The following is a 16867-nucleotide window of genomic DNA, read 5'->3' as shown; positions in this document are numbered from 1 at the left end:
CGGTGCAGGAACCGTCCCCCTGGCCGGATCTGGCCGCTATCCAAGAGGAGGAATGACAGGGAAATGAACCGGGTGTCCAGCCGGGGTCCTGGCACTGTGTTGCTCCCCAGTTTGGAGCCCCTGGTTTGGGGAGCACTGGGAGCGAGGGGGCCAGATGGCTGCTGACAGTGGAGGGCTGGGGAGCCGCACGCATCTGAGCCCCACGAAAGCTTCCACGTGGAAATCCTCTTTCTACCTGCCATTCCCAAATGCAATAAATTAGGCTGCTCCAGGGGTATAACAGCCAGGCGCTGGTTTTAATTAAGCTTAAGTAAGACAAAGAGATGTTTACAAGCTTATATATTTACTTTCTTCTCCTCCTTTTTTCTTTTTCTTTTCCTTCTTTTCTTTCTTTTTCCCCTTTTCTTTCTTTTTCTTCTTTCCCCCCCACCTCAGAGAGAAGCCCAGCAAAATCGACCCATTATGGACAAAACACGGCAACAAGTACGTCTGGGCCCAGCAAGGCCAACTATAGCAGCTATCAAGAAATAATTGCCAACTCTCTCCTAAACCTAGGCCAAATAGCGGAGGAAACCCTCGCCATCGAAGGGCAGCTGCCTGAAGCCGAGCTGCAGGTCTCCAAGCCGCCATCCAACGTTGTGCATCTGGTCCACGAGGACGTGGGAGAGGAGTTAGTGGAGGAGGAGTGCGACAAGGAGATCATCATCCAGACGGAGGATGCGGAGGAGGTCATCGAGGTCACCAGTGAACGCAGCAGCGAGTTGTGTCCAGAGCACCGGGACGATGCAAACTGCGAGGAGTCCTGCAAACTGCAGAAGGCTGAAGCAGAAGAAGAGGATGAGGAGGATGAGGAGGAGGATGAAGATGAGGAGGAGGAGGAGGAAGAAGAGGAGGAGGAAGAGGAAGAAGAAGAGGAGGATGACGAGGAGGAGGAGATGGCTCCTGAAGTGATCTGCGAAGAAGCTCCTCACACTTCTCAGGACACCCAGAAAAGCCACTGTGAAGGGCAGTTCAGCCCGAAGCCCGAGTACTCGGTCATCGTGGAGGTCCGGTCAGATGACGACAAAGACGACGACGCCCGCTCCCAGAAATCGGCAGTGACCGACGAGTCAGAGATGTATGACATGATGACGAGGGGGAACCTGGGGCTGCTGGAACAAGCCATTGCGCTGAAAGCCGAGCAGGTGAAAATTGTGCGGGAGCCCAGCCGACTGCCAGGAGAGCACGTAAAGCACTTCCAGGTGGACGAGAAACAGAGCAAACCGCTGGACAGCATCCGAAAGAGCTACTACGGCAAAGGTATGGGGACGAGGCTTCGTGTGTCTCCTCCTTTCCCATCCCCAGTGAAAGAGCTGAACTTGTCTGCTCAGCACCCCATGAAAACTAGGCTGCTGGGGGGTTTCACAGCCCACAGAGGGAATTTAGCCACAAATCCTCAGTGCCCAGAGGGATGGGGACATCCTAGAGGTCAACAGTGAATGCACAAAATGATGGTGTCCTCTACATCTCAGCAGGGGAATTGCCTGGTTAAATTGCCTGTCGGCCTTGAAAATTTCAGCCTGAGCAGTAGGGCTGGTTTAAAATCCAAGTGGATTTTAAAGAAGTGGTAGGAGTCCAGCCACAGCAACACGAGGGACTGGGCACGGGCTGCACAGTCCCCCGGGCGCTGAGCCAGGCTGCCTGCTCGGTCGCTGTGAGCAGCTCCATGCTCCTAGCTGGGTTAGTTACTCAAATTCCTTTGCTGATTTTAATTTTTGAAACTTCCAGTGTTACAATTCCACCTTCACAAAAAAAAAACTCCAAACCCAAAGGTTTCTCCCCATTCGAATGGAAAAGTGGTGGGAAGCATCCTTGGCAATTTTTCTCTCCTTTCCATCTCTTCCCCTCCAAATCCGCTAACCTGCTTCCCACCGCCCTTTCCCCACAATCCCTAGATCCCTCAAGACCCGAGAAGCGAGAAATCAAATGTCCGACTCCTGGCTGTGATGGGACTGGCCACGTCACGGGACTCTACCCTCACCATCGCAGCCTCTCTGGTTGTCCGCACAAAGACAGGATCCCTCCCGAGAGTGAGTACACGGCGGGATAACAAGGCTTGCTTAAATGAGTCTGAAGCCTTATTTCCTAGAAGGTTTTTCACACCTGAAGGGTAGAGCCATCTCAAGGCCAATGGGTGCTCCAAATAGTCCCTAATGATGTGAATTTTATGACCAAGTCCCTAGCACAAGCCTGATGTTAATCCTTGGTGTTTAACGGAGTTTCTGGCATGGGGTGATGCTTTTCCAACTTGTTCTGGGATGCTTTTACCCACCAAAGTGTTATCGCTCTTCACGGGAAACGCTATGGAGATTACTAGGAAGTCCTACCCTTCTTAAAGATTTTTAGCACCATCCTGTGGAGAATGAGATCCCTTCTCTGAAAATCAGAGGTGCTTTAAAAATGACTGCCCACCTCCAGAGGTGTGTTAAGAAGTTCCCGTCTTTACTCTGAATGTCACATATTTTTCCCTACGTGGGATATCATGTTGGGAAGAAGGGGAAACTGTTCTTTCTTGCTGTCCAAACGTGCTGAAGCTGTTGCCGTACGGCAAAGGAGAGGAGTCGTTCAGGACGTGCAGGATAGCTGAGTCTCCTCCTACGCTCTCATCAGTGTAAAATTCACAAGGTGCTATACCAAGATTCATCTATTCCACAGAAAATATTTATCATCATCATAACAGATTTTTATATATATATATGCATAGAGAGAGATTTTATTTCTACCTCTCTACCAGCATCCTAAATAGCTTTCCCTGTACATATACATAAAAATCAATGTTGTATGTTTATGATAATGGCATAATAGACCAAAAAAAAAAAAAAAAAAGGAGCCCTTCCTTATCAGTAATTTCAAAGGTTGCAGACCTGCCATAAACACAGAACTGCAGGAAACAAGGAGAAAGTACAGCTATCTTCACACAAGCTTGAATGCGAGAAAAAATATTAATAAATAACTAACACAAGCTGTGTGCTTTAGAAAAGCTTGCAAATCAAATTATTTTCTTTACTTTTAAGGTCAGCGCTGCAGGAAGCAATAATCCTGAAGATTAAAATTTAAAAAAAAAGCAAACAAAGACTAGTCCTAAGGATAAAAGCAGAGATACAACTTCAATCACTTAAAACTACCTGAAATTGGGAGACCTGGCTCCAAAATGATGGCGGGCGGGAGGGGCTGGATGGGGGAAACCGGATTGCAATCAGCAAACGGGGAGAAAGCCCAAGCTGCGTGCAGAGATGCTAATCTAGTGCTGACCTGAGCACTGCTGCCTTGTAAATCTTTTTTTCTCTACGCAGATGAATTCTAATTACAGCATTTCACGTTCCCTGATTTCTAGGAAACCAGCGTACAAGACTTGATGATTTTGTCTTTTCTTTTTTCTTTTTTTTCCTCTGATTTTTATCAAGTTGTTTTTGCTTCCCTTCCCCTCTCCCCTTCCCCTTCTCGCTCCGAAGTCTTGGCGATGCACGAGAACGTGTTGAAATGCCCCACGCCAGGCTGCACAGGACAGGGTCATGTCAACAGCAACCGCAACACGCACAGGAGGTACCAGCTTTGACTTCTTCTCCGTAACGGCCGGGGCAAGGATGGCAGCAGGGCAACCAGCCCAAAAAGCCTTGGCTTTACTCTTGCACTGAGAGATGGTACAACTAAGATGGGCAAAGCAGGGATGACCCTAAGACAAAGAATAATATGGGAAAGCACGATGGGGCAGTGATTTCTGGCTGGGCAATAGAGCAGAGCAATGCTTCCAGGCTCACAGTTGGGACTATGGAGGGGTAGATGCAGACGGGGGTTCATGGAAGAGGTGTTTGGCACTAGGGAAGCAGAGGGTGCCCGGTGAGGCTGACTGGAGGGTGGTGTTTGTGTTTGGTGGTGTGGCACTTAGCAGGATTTCTAGGAATTTCCACAATATTCAGGCTGAAATTATTGATGAGCTGGGAATTTAGGTTCTTTTGCTGTAGGACCTCAGCCCAGATGTGGTCAGGAGGGGACAGGGTTGCGCTTTGGGACCTGTAATTATACCCCATGCTCTGACTTCGGTTAAACTTGAGCACTTTTACAAACGGGAAGGCTGCAAGTGGAGGGGATAGTGCGCTTAAAAGCTAGAAGCCTTCCAAAAAGCCAGACTAGCTTGTGCTACAGGGATGCGCTCATGAATTTATGATTGACCATTCGTTGCACTTGAGCTTAATTGGCAGAGAGTGACGGCTCTGCGAATGTCGATGCGTTTGCAGGCACGAGGTGTTTGTGTCGTTACTCGTTCAGCCGTGGAGGAAGCTGGTGGATGCTTCGTTGTAGCCATAGCTGCTAGAGGAAAATTAGGGAAATCTGCTTTGTTAATTGAGAAGCTCAGTTTGGTGCAGGCAGCAAGCGATCGCAGTCAGAATGAGGTGATCCACTGGTGTTAGTGGGTTATGGAGCGAGCTTTGGGCACAACAGTTTGGGCTGAGACCCGGTGGGGTTGGAGCCCTGAATTTCTCATGGGGCTGGGGTTCCCTCGGTGCTGGCTGCTCCAGTGATGAAGGTGCCTGTGATGGCTTCAGGTCGACTGGCAGCATGTGGGCTTTTTACCTTCCCTGAGCGATTGCCGTAAGAGCCAAGCTGTCCCAAAGAGGCAGAGCCAGGCTCACATGTAGAGCGTGTGTGAGCAAAAGCCATTACAGCCCTCAACCTCCCCAGGCACTGGCGTGCTGGCAGCCGTGCACATCAGAAGTGCAAATGTTTCCCCGCAAGTGCCCCTCAGAAGGCTCCCTTCAAATGGCCTCTGCAAAAGATCCAAATAAATACAAACCAAAAATGCCATTTAACTGCTAAAACCACTCAAAGAAACCAGCCCGTCCCTTTCTGCCCCTGCTGTGCTCAGCCCGGGGGAGCTGCCTCCTTGATCCACCTCCGGGCCCTGGGGATGCTCCGGGGCTCATCCGGGAGAGATTTGGCACCTGATGCTTGGCTGCTTTGCTGCTTGCCAAGACTAAAAGTAAGCTAGGATAATGATAATAAAAAAAACCTTTCAATGCAATCACTTTTCTCATAGGCTCAGCGCAGCTCTGTGTCCCTGAAATGACGATTTTCATGCTCATCCCTCATGCTTGGTTTCCTTCTCTCTTTTTTCCTCCTTCTTTTAAAAACACTCCCACAGTTTATCTGGGTGCCCCATTGCTGCTGCTGAAAAATTAGCCAAATCGCATGAAAAGCAACAAACCCAGTCTGGTGATCCTTCGAAGACCAGCTCCAATTCTGACCGGATACTCAGGTAAATGGGACGGCAAAGCCCAGCGCCGCGTAACCGCGCTGCCCCAGCCCTCCCCGGGATGCCACGCTCGCAAGAGCAGCCGTCACGGCTCCCTCCGGCTGTATCTTGATACTGCTGAGTCCTGTTATTATGATCATAGGTCTCGCCAAGGTGGTGAGATATTTAATTGATGATCCCAGGGAGGGCATTGAGGACAATGAATTGCTTCTGTAGCATCAATTAATGCTGAGGCTACAGGCCAAAGGGTTTTACCAGTGCAGCAGAAGGCATTTGTGCCGATTGCTCTGCAATGCAAACTGCCAGAGAATGATGGCTATTATATTAGCATTATAAGTAGGGTGGGCTCGGGGAGGGGGAGGAGGAGATTTAGGCTACGTATAAATCACTCGATGGCAGTTTCGCGTAAGTCCACCCGCTTTTCTTCCTTAGCCTGCACGGTTCAGAGGAGAGAAACCTGCCACTCATTTCCAAACCCGTCGCATTTATTTTGTTATTTCGCCCGTCTCTATCTTCCCGGGAGAAAGGGCTGTCTCACATTAAGGATGTTCCTGATAGATGCTGGCTTCCGTAGCTGATGTGATTCATGAGGCTACAGATGGATTGTAATATGGTTAGTTATTTTGCAACGAGAGCAGGATAAAAACTGCAGTACGAGCCCTGAGCAGCACTCCCACAAAGGCATCGAGGTCTGATTAATTTATTTATTTGCTCCCCAGGACGGCTGAGTACCCTGGTGCACCGGCGCTCGGTGCTTTGGAAAGGCCATTTAGGGCGATTACTTATTTATTTGCAGCGGAGCCCACGCCGGGCACAGAGCGCTCTGAGCGCATCACGAAGACGGTCCACGCTCCAAGGAGCTCCCGCTCCGAGGACTCGCTGGTGGAAAGAGGTCACGGGAAGGAGAATAACAATAGGCCATTTATATACAATTTATATGCAAGACAAATTGATTCATGATAGGCAGCCCAGCAGAAGCGGGTCTTTAAGAGGGACTCCGCAGGCAGGGGAGAGGCCCTGGTGCCTTTGCAATGAACCTGCAGCGGGGAGCGGAGCTAAACTGGGGTCCTCACACCTTCGTGTGCCATCCTGTGTCATGGGCTCCGTAAGTGAGTGACGCCCAAGTCTCTACTGCTGTTGGAAAATGCTGCCACGCCACGGAAGCCTACAAGAATATTGTTTAGGATGAGATCGACACCTTGGTGTTTTGCTTCAAAAGAGAAAAAGAGGAAAAAAAAAAAAAGGGAAAAAAGGGGAAAAAATAAAAAAGGAATCTAAGAGACCCAAATCAGATGCAGTCGTGCTGAGGGAGAGCAAAAGGGCTGTTGCTGCCTCCTCTTCCCCAGTAATCCCTCGGGGACGAGGTGCATCTATGCATCGCCATCACGTCTGGTCCCCTCCCAACAGCCATCTCGTCAAGGAAAAGAGAAATCATTGTTGCTCGTTGTTTCATCCTCAGGCCTATGTGCTTTGTGAAGCAACTGGAGATCCCTCAGTACGGAAGCTACCGGCCCAACATGGTCCCAGCAACCCCCCGGGCCAACCTGGCCAAGGAGCTGGAGAAGTACTCCAAGGTCACCTTCGATTATGCAAGTTTTGATGCTCAGGTTTTTGGCAAACGCATGCTTGCCCCAAAGATTCAGACTAGCGAAACCTCACCTAAAGCCTTTAAATGTAAGTTGGGAGCAGGGATGGGCTGGGTTTTGCATTCTCTGCCTTTCTCAGCGTGTCGCGAGGCTCTTGGGATCGTGGCTTTGGGGTGATGGGAGACTGGGGGCTGAGTCGCTGGATCCCTCCTGCTGCTGCGAAGCAGGGGGAGAAACGGGGATGGGGGAGGCTGAGATGGGTCCTGCGGCATGTACGTGGTGGAGAGAGGAGCCCGTGGCTGCCAGTAAAGCTTTGGTTGGGGGAGAGTCGCTTTGGCTTCGGCTTTGGGAAGAATTGCATTGAGTGGTGGGAACATTAATCTGAGCGATGTCTCTAGGTGGGATAAGTTACACAGTTGTCCTCAGTCGGTCCCCATTGCTTTGCAGTTCATATCTATTGATCTGTCTTTCCTCATCTAGCTAAATGGATTACAGTTTTCTTCTCTTCCATCTTATATATGACCCGCTCCACCCATTTGTCTTCTCTGCTGTGCTCTGCTCTCCAGCTCTGCTACCTATCGATCACCCACCTCCTATCTCCCAGCTCTTTCCTATCGTAGCCACCCACCTCTGTTCTGTACCGAGGACCTTGCACTGGTTACAACACTGTGCAACGAAAGCGTGGGTGAAAATGAAATGGCTAAATAAACCCTCAGGGGCTGAGCTGTCAGGAGCAGGCGGGAAGCTGCATGGGGAGACAGCCTGCCGCAAACTGATGTCAAACCTCCCTCTTCCCTTTGACACCAAATGTGTACCTGAAGGCATCTTTTTGAGGGAAAAAAAAAAAGATTTAGGAGCCCAGGTTGCAGAATTCAGCAGCCTCAAGAGGGCTTTCTGTCTGCCTAATCCCACTTCCACAATCCTGTTTAATCCTGATGCAGCTGCTCTCTAAAAAGTGCTCGTACTTGAAAGCATCCCGGTTGTTGCACTACAATGGAAGCGCCCCTTATTACAGTACTAAATCTGTAAAGGATCAGACAATGAAATTGGATGGAGGCCAAAGAGCACAACTGCCACTGTCATCCTGGGTTAGGGCTGATGGAAAAGTAATTTGTTTCCCAGCACAAGTGATTCTCTTGCTGAATAGATTGTGTTATTTGCAATATTAGCAAAGAATTTTCAGGGTAATTGTACTGACAAAAATAATTCCAGCAGACCCACTAGGATAATCCTTTCTATTTTTTCTCATCACTTATTTTACTAATTTGCTGATTGCGAGTCTATTAGTGGTAGAAATACTTATGAAATGGAAAAGCATCGCTGAGCCTACGGTGTGAAATTGAAATTGGCATCTCACGATCCTGGATATTGTCAGGTTGGGCTGGCAAATACCCGCGCCCCGCCGCAAAGACATGGATTAAACCGGACTCGAAAACAAGCAGCCATACACAAGAATAACCATTTGGGCAAACCTCCAATGAGTTAATCAAAATGACAAGATGAATATGATTGCCAATCATAGCAGGGAAATCTGTTCCTTTCACTGAGAACTTATTTTAAAGAGATCTTCATCCAGAGGGATTTATATTCCCCTGCATGTGTGTGCATAACTCCCATTAATGTCAATAGGCATTATATACGCACACAATGAGGAAGAAAGCAGTCCTCGGGAAGATTAGCATTTTATAGTGTCTTATGTTACAAGTTTGTAATGGGAATAATGAAATCGCTTTGCTCTGTAGCCACGTCAACCAAGGTTGTCTTGCTTCGCCATCATCGGGCCAAAGCTTACGAGTCTTCCCTGGGTGAGACTCCCACTGAAGGGGGGGATGTTTTCCCCCAAAAAGGGCATAGTGAAAAGAATTCAGAATTTGAGGATTTTGGTAATTGATTCGGAATACAATCCTGTGACTGTTCAAAATCAGATGAACCCCTGTTTGCACCCACTGAAACTACTGACTTCAGAGGGACTCCGAGTGGGTCAGGGCCCTCCTAAACGGGACCAGGTTCGAGATTAGGACAAGTTTTATTGTGGGCTAACCCTGGGAAATACTCACTTTTGTTTCATAGAGTATAAAGAGAAATTGCATCTCCAGGATTGCACTGCTGCGTGCTGTGACATACAGTAACAGTGCGGTGTTGTGGCCGTGTGCGGCTGTGTAATAAATCCTGTTATTCAGGCATATTTAAATGATATGTCAGCTGTCAGAAAATCCATATTTCACTGGTGTCATCATTGGAAGCTCGTATTTCATGGCCACGGTTTTGCTATTAATGTAATTTTTTAAATTGTAAGCTTTCAAACGTGCTACAAGAAATCTCCCCGTAAGTCAGCTCTGCAGATAAGTTATGAACATGCAGAGAACAATAAAAAAAGAGCCAGGAAGCTTCTCTAAGCTTTCTCCTTTAACTGCTTCCACCAAGGAGTAGCTTTAATGAAGAAAAGCACTCACGTTCTGGGGACTTGATGGCAGAGTCAGTTAATGAATTAAGTTTTCACACCGAGAGACCATTGCACAAGTCGCAGCCAGCACTGCTCCTATTGCACATCCCAGGCAACAAAATAGCCCCTGGATTGGTAATAACCACGGGCTGCCACTGGAACTGCTAATACGTTAGCTGTGTCAGACTCACTTAACCTCTCACCGCTGCCCGTGCCGGTTATACATTAGCCTTGTGTTGTTCCTTCTCTTTTTATTCCAGCCAAACCTTTTCCAAAGGCCTCTTCCCCCAGCCACAGCCCCTCCAGCAGTTACGTGAAGAGCACTTCATCTTCCTCCACAGGCTTCGACTACTCCCACGACGCCGAGGCTGCGCACATGGCTGCCACTGCCATCCTCAACCTCTCCACCCGCTGCTGGGAAATGCCGGAGAATCTCAGCACCAAGCAGCAAGAGGCCCCCGGCAAGGTGAGCCGAGCGTGCCCAGGGACCACCGCTCCAGCACGCAGGGAGCGGGTTAAAACTTGAAGTTCGAGATGGGAGAAATACCTTGTTTTACCCTTCCTTTCATTTTAATTTTTAAACATAGAGGGAATGCAGAGACTTATCACATATCACCCTTTCGCTCCCTGCTTTGGGTGACGCAGTTTGGAGGAGGTAATCTTGGCTCTTAGTGTGTTATGGAGATGCATCGTGGCTCAAATTACCCATCTGAGATAAGCATCGTTCCCAAGCAGAGTCTCAGAGCTGGTTTCAGTTGCTCACTGGTCTGTATCTGATGTCATTTGAGATTCCCCAGTTGCGTCCAGGCTGACCTCCAACTATTTTTCAGAGGGACACAGGTTTTCCAGAAGTCCCATGTTGTACCCCCACCCTTGGGCAGATGTCTTAGATGCCACGGGCGCATCTTAAATGGCACTAGATGCCTGTGTTCAAGCGACTGAGTCAAAATGCCACATTGCTGGTAGTACAGGGGTGCATTTGCATGGCATGTTTCTGAAATATTTATGAAAGAGCATCCCTTTTCATTCAGTTCCTTCTAACTGACTGTGGAGAGGATGGGACATGAATAACCTGCCCCCTGCACTGCAAAAGACAAATGGGGGCAAGATCCCCGTAGGGAATTGCTGGCAGCTGCTAACTTTGGGCATGTTTCCAACCTTTCAGTCCATGGACATTGAGGTGGATGAAAATGGGACTCTGGACTTGAGTATGAACAAGCACCGCAAACGGGAGAGCACCTTTCCCAGCAGCAGCAGCTGCAGCAGTAGTCCCAGCATGAAGTCCCCAGACGTGTCCCAGCGCCAAAACAGCACCAGTGCCACGAGCAGCACCATGACCTCCCCCCAGTCCAGCCAGACCTCCCGCCAGGATGAATGGGATGGGCCCATTGACTACACTAAACCAAACCGTCAGCGGGAAGAGGAGCCAGAAGAGGTGAGTGGTGACTCTTGAATAACATCTCATGGGGGACTGAATGCCATGTTTGCTTGCACAGTTGTCCTGTTTTCCCCCAGAACCCCTAGTTTGTCCTTTGAGCCTAGGAGAGAAATATTATTAGCTTTGTCGGTGCTACCAGACATCAGCTGTGGACAATCAGGCAGGAGGCAGATGCCTTGGATCTGTTGGGTTGCTCTTGCCAAGGAAGAACCCACCACTTGCATTGTCCTGGGCTGCAGTGCTTTCTTCGTTGTAAATCCTTTCAGCTCATTTGGACCAGTGGTGCTCCTGGTGACGTTCCTGAGGATGATTTCTATCTGCCATTAGCAGATACGGCCCTGCGTGCCACTAACATCCATCCTGCAGGTGGGGGAAGCCAGCCGTTCCCTCCTGGCTGGGGTGAGCGTCCTGGCCCTGGAAGCAGCGCGCTGCCTCTCTGCTCGTGGGGCAAGGTGGAGGCAGGCGCCGCTGAGGATGAGTATGGGGGGATTGCACTGATCTTCATCCCTTCAAGACCTTGGAAGAGCCAGGTGTAAATCCCCGTACAGGCGTGTTTTACACATTTCTCCTGTAAAAAGGAGAAATTACAGACTGTTGGATCTCTGGTTTGGGTACTGCGAGGCTCTTGCAAAGGGCTCAGGAGTGTTGGCAAGACTGCACTCTTAGCTGGGATGAACCTGGGATCCTCTCCCACCACAGCTCAGCAGCAATGACCACCACTACAACCACTTTTCCTGGCTGTTTTCTTGCAGTCAGAGCCTGCCGCCCACTCTTTTGCCTCCTCGGAAGCTGATGAGCAAGAAGTGTCGGAGGAAAACTTTGAAGAACGAAAATACCCAGGGGAAGTTACTTTAACCAACTTCAAGCTTAAATTCCTCTCCAAGGACATCAAGAAAGAGCTGCTCACGTAAGTCCTGCCTTCTTGTCTCTTCCTCCAAAATGTATAAAATATGTACCCAGCACAGCCAGACTGGTAGGAGACAAAATTTGTTAGCAAATACATTTTAAAAATTAGAAGTGTAGTTCCCTTTCTTACTGTGATTGGTCTTACTTCATCTAAGTGGTTCAAATGAAAGCTCTAAGAGAAACCCTATCCTCGTACAACTGCTGATCGTTGAGGCAAAATACGTTCCCATATGGCCTTGAAACTCTGCAGTGATGAAGGGAACTTTCTGGGGAGCTCGGTGCTCTCAGGATTCATGGACAGGGCTGTGGAAACCTCCTTGCAGGGCCCATTTTCCCTGGTATTTTCCTGCAAGAGTGTTTCTGGCACAGTGATGGAGCCTGCCCAATCTCCTGCCCCCTTGTTTTGGGACACTGGGTGATGCTGTGGGTCCAAGAGCACCCAAGGGATCTCAGTACCTTCTTGATGGGGGTGTTGAACCACAAGGTGCCTTGTTGGGAAGACAGGACTTGTTGGCTCCTTCACGTAGAGCAATGGGTCCCGTCACCGTGATACTGCAGGGCCACAAAACGTGAACTAGGGCTGCAGCAAGATTGCTGTCATGCTGCATCTTACATTGGAGAGAGATCCCAACCCAGCTCCCATCTGTGTATTCATGGCATTGGGTGGGTGGAAATACAGACCCAGTCTGTTCTGTTAGATGAAGTGTTGCTCTGCATCCACACTGATCCCCAACCTAATGGTTCATGTTTAGAGTCTGACCCAAACGCTGCAGCTTGGACCTGGCTCTGATCTAACGGCACGGGGCGATCAGTCTGGAGGTTGTGATGGGGAGGCCTCCCCTCCCAGGCATCCCAGCAGAGCTGCTGTTCTTGGCTTCTTTCCTGTGCATCTGACCTTCCTATATGTTAAACAAGGAAGAGTCGGCAGGCATTGTTTTGCTGACCTTATACAATGTAGCTTGTTATTTGGCTACGCAAGCAGGGGGCTGAGGGAGCAGACAGGCAGGGAGGAGATCCATGGGGGCAGAGCAGCAGCAGCATCTTCCCTAAATGAGCAAAGCACAGACCAGCTGCCCTGTGCAAAGCTCTAAAGGCTTTTTTAAAACCCAGCAGCGACGTGAATAGCAATTTCTGAGGTAGAGTGCTATAATTGTATTATGAGGGTAGAGAAATTTCCTAAATGGAAACAGCCCTGGAAGAAATAAATGGTGTCATGGGCAGCCCTGAGCCTTCTCTCTCCATTTAGCATCCTTGTTCCTTTCTGGCCCAAGGGCTGTAATGAATTAGCTGTAGTTAACTCAGGAGCAGACTTGCCCTCTGTGTCTGTCTGATGCTCCGTGTCTGGGTGCAGTTCTTAGGCCATCTCCAGGCACTGATGGCAGTCACTTTGAAGGTGCTCCTCACCTCCGTCTTCTCGCTGCCCTGCTGCTGGCACACGAGTGGGTACCACGTAGCAATACATCACTGCTGCTCCAACATCTTCCTATCAGTGCTGGCTCTAGGGCTCCCTGCGTTTGTGTGGGTGTTGTGGCTGTGAAAAGGACTCAAGGGTGAGCAGGGAATAGGTGCACCTCCAAGCCTCAACCTGCTGGGCCAAAATGTCCCAGGATATCCCTGCAGTGTCCCGGGACATCCCGGACATCCCTGCTCTCTCGCATACCCCCTGGCCTCGAGCAGGCAGGGCACAACTGTGCCAGAGCCTCACCGCTCATGCACAAACTGGCTTTTATTCTCTGGACACCAAGAAGGGATGGCACCTTTTCCCATCGCCCACGCGAGTGCAATTCACGGGGGAGGCAGCGGAGAGGGACGGGTGGGAAATGCAGCCCGGTGAAGGCAGCAGGCAGGACGTGGCAGCTTCTGCCTGTCCTCAGTTTAGGAGCCCCCAGGCACACGAGTCAGAAGTTACTTTTATTCCCTTTCTGGAGTCAACAGTGTTTTCAAGCTTTTCTTTGCAGCTGTAAGGGCTGGGGGGAAAAAAAAACAACATTTCAGAAAGCTGAAATCTGATGCTTTCAGGGAATAAGCTGATTCCCACAGCCAGAGCTTCAGTATTGCAAAAATCATCCAATCTGGCAGCACCAAGACAGCGGTGTTCCTGCCCGTTCGTTCATGCCACCCAGCAGGCTGCTTTAAGTCTCCCCCTGCCACCGAGCAAACCAAGCAACGAAGTATTTTGAACACTTTCTTCACATTTGCCACAAATTTTCTCAAATTTTTCACATTTTTCTCAGGTGCTCTGTGATCTTTTGGGAACAAAAAAGGGAGGAAGGGGAGCTGAAAGGGAAACAGCTGGTTTATTTGCGTGCAAACATATAAACCCATGCCAAGTTCCGATGGAAGGAGCCGGTGTAAGGGGTCTGGGACTGGGGCCGGGCTGAGACCCCCGCAGACAGACCCCGAGGGGGGCTCAGCTGGCTTTGCAGAGCCGTGGCTCTCGGGTGAATCCGTTCCTTTCCAGCACTTACACTTGTTGTTGTTGTTATTGTTGCCCAGTTGCCCAACCCCAGGCTGTGACGGCAGCGGACACATAACGGGAAACTATGCCTCTCACCGCAGGTGGGTTGACCTTTTTTTCATGGTTCGGACTCGAAAGACAGCTTTTTATTTCTTTTAGTATATTTTTTGACCATGTGGATAGTTTGATTCTGTTTCCTCCCCACCTTCTGTTGCCCCTCTCCCTCCCCACGCCCTGGCCCTTTTTCTTTTTCCTTTTTTCCTTTTTTTTATTTTTTTTTTTTTTTTGCTTATCCAGATATTCCATCTCTTCTCTTTCAGCCTTTCTGGTTGTCCTCTTGCTGACAAGAGCCTCAGAAACCTCATGGCTGCCCACTCTGCTGACCTCAAGTATGTTTGCGCTCAACTTGGAACTCCTTTTTTTTCTTTTTTTCCACCCTTTTTTCTCTCTTCTTCCCCCTCCCTGCCCCTCCTCCTCTTGCTCTGCTTTTGCTTTTCCATCCCCTCCCTTCTCCTTTCAAAAAGCCGATCAAAATCCACCAGCGAGGAGCTCTGGCGGAGTCCAGCCTCCAGCTGCCGCGTTGAGAAGAGGCAATGGCACGGAGGAAGGCTTATTTTGGGGAGGGGGGGATCACGGCAGCGATCAGAAACAACCTAGACCCCTGGCAGGTTTCCTTTGGGCACTGTAGACATATGCTATTTTCTTTTTCATTTGGCGTCTTTTCCCAAGCTCTTGTTCCCGAGTTTGTGCCGTAACCCTTTTCATTCAACATTTTTGTACGTCTCTCAAATACTCCAAAGCCTAGATAAAGGCGCACGCTTTATTTTTGGGTAAAGACACAGCTGGGAAAATACCGCCAGGACATAGCAAAGCCAACTCTTTTGGAGAACCTGGGATGCTAATTTTATGCTAAATTTTAGGGGCCGTTCGGGATGTAGTGACAGAGGTTCCTATTCATTTCCATGGGAGTTTGGTTTGTGAGGGAATGAAAGAGGGAGCAAGCAAATGCTTGGTGAGGCCGGATCCTGAGCCAGTGGCAAAGGGCTCATGCCCCCCAAATTTCTGTGTTCCCATTTCTGCTCCTGAAGGGAGGAACCTGGTTTTGACATTTTCCTTCAAATATCTTCCTCTGAATACTGTTTTCAGCTTTGCTGCTGTCTTCCCAAAACTCCTTATTTTCAGTAGGAGCTTATTCTTCACAAGAGGGTTTGTCAAATGCTCTCTTAGGTTGCCTCCCCTAAAGAAGGGTTTAATAGAAATGGTATTTAAAATAGATGGAGACACTGGGGGGACCCCAACCCTCCTCCACCCAACCCGCATCTTTGGGGGAAAGCTAATTGTGAATTTTTTTGCAACATCTCTTCCACGGAGCCAGCCTACCTTTGGAGGCCGATTCTCCTCCGAGCTCCCTGCTTTGCTGAATCCAGTTTCAGGATTATTTAGATACTGGGATATTCATAACTAAAACTGAAGAGCCTGTACTAAGAGTAAAACCTCATGGGGGACTTCACATTGCACAGGCTCATCATGGAAAAAAAAAAATAATGCCCTGTGGCCTGTATGCAATCGGTGATGTTTGGAGCCATAGGAAAGTGGGAGCCCCTTTGGTCGTTAAGGTGATTGGTAAAGTCCCAAATCCCTTTTTGGTGGCCCGGAGGGCAGCGTGGGTCCAGGACTGCTCCGCACTCCACCACCGATACGGGTGCTGGTGCCAGGAAAGATGTTTGTTAACCGCCTGCTCCTTATCACAGAGGTGGAAAAAGTAGCTGGATTAGTTGATATTAATAGAATATGCTAGTGGATGGAAAGGACTCGCATGATTAGCGCTAAGTACACTTAATCATGCATTATAGACGATATACATTTTGAAAGAACCTCTTAAGAGAGCTTTGCTGAACTGGTGTTTCTCCAACAGCCTTAAAGAATAGCCCAGTGATCAGGCAATTAGTGTTAAAGATATTAAAAGCTCTCAGGAACAGTGCCCATTTCCAGTAAGGGCCCAGAGAAAAAGCAAATGGGGTCGTCCCTGAGACCGAGCATCGCGCCGAGCCTTGCTGTGCAGCGTCCCCTGCTCCCCTTGGGCATCCGATGTCAGCGCTTTGTATCAAAATACTATATAAAACAGGAGACATCTGGCCAAAACAAAGCTTTTTAATGTTATTTCCCGAGTACTGCTTTTTTTCTCTGTCCTGGCAAGGATGGGAGCAGAGGAGGGAGGAAGGGAAGAGGATTGGGAGATATTACAGATAGCGCAGTCATAGCTTGTCACAACTTCAGATAAGGCCATGTCAGCGTTTCTATTATAAATTCTATTTCAGGGGTTAATATCCCTGATATAAAAAAAATAGCTCCAGGCTGGAACATGCAATAAAAGGTCTCTGTCGGTATGATTTGTCTCCAGATAATTAAAAATAAAAATCAAATCACTTCTCTCCCCTCTTTAAAAGTCCTGAAAGGCAAAAGGAGTTTGATGTTAGCGTTTCCATAATTTCATCCCACCCTGAAGCTAGAACAACAAAGAAATAGTTTTGCTTTCTATTTTAACAGCGTATAAGAGGGAAATGTCACAGTCATCTCCTAAACCTGTAATTTCTAAATGAGTTAGAGAATTTGCACCCTCATCGAGGTCCTGCTGGGTGTGTCCCTTCTCTTACTGCACCGGACCTATGTGCATTTGTGTTTTCCTGGGTCGGAGCATGCTGAGCCTTGGTCCCTGCCACCCTTCTGGGACCAGGACGTGTCCCTG

The 16867-nt window shown here is 48.9% G+C and overlaps 1 protein-coding gene across 1 annotated transcript in view; it reads left to right on the top strand.

Moving 5' to 3' along the window:
* Nucleotides 1-16867, top strand: part of MYT1 (myelin transcription factor 1) — a 34198-nt gene that overhangs the window by 6799 nt on the left and 10532 nt on the right. The window contains exons 5-14 of the mRNA XM_050907602.1: nucleotides 438-1299; nucleotides 1935-2069; nucleotides 3492-3582; nucleotides 5180-5293; nucleotides 6750-6964; nucleotides 9661-9785; nucleotides 10485-10754; nucleotides 11510-11664; nucleotides 14160-14222; nucleotides 14442-14510. Of these exons, the coding sequence (XP_050763559.1) occupies nucleotides 438-1299; nucleotides 1935-2069; nucleotides 3492-3582; nucleotides 5180-5293; nucleotides 6750-6964; nucleotides 9661-9785; nucleotides 10485-10754; nucleotides 11510-11664; nucleotides 14160-14222; nucleotides 14442-14510 (2099 nt within the window). The remainder of the gene's footprint in view (nucleotides 1-437; nucleotides 1300-1934; nucleotides 2070-3491; nucleotides 3583-5179; nucleotides 5294-6749; nucleotides 6965-9660; nucleotides 9786-10484; nucleotides 10755-11509; nucleotides 11665-14159; nucleotides 14223-14441; nucleotides 14511-16867) is intronic.

The sequence above is a fragment of the Gymnogyps californianus genome, chromosome 17 (genome assembly GCF_018139145.2).
Source record: "Gymnogyps californianus isolate 813 chromosome 17, ASM1813914v2, whole genome shotgun sequence".
In the NCBI taxonomy this organism is placed as follows: domain Eukaryota; kingdom Metazoa; phylum Chordata; class Aves; order Accipitriformes; family Cathartidae; genus Gymnogyps; species Gymnogyps californianus.
Note: the sequence above shows the minus strand (reverse complement) of the source record. Positions and strands in the feature narration are given on the sequence as shown.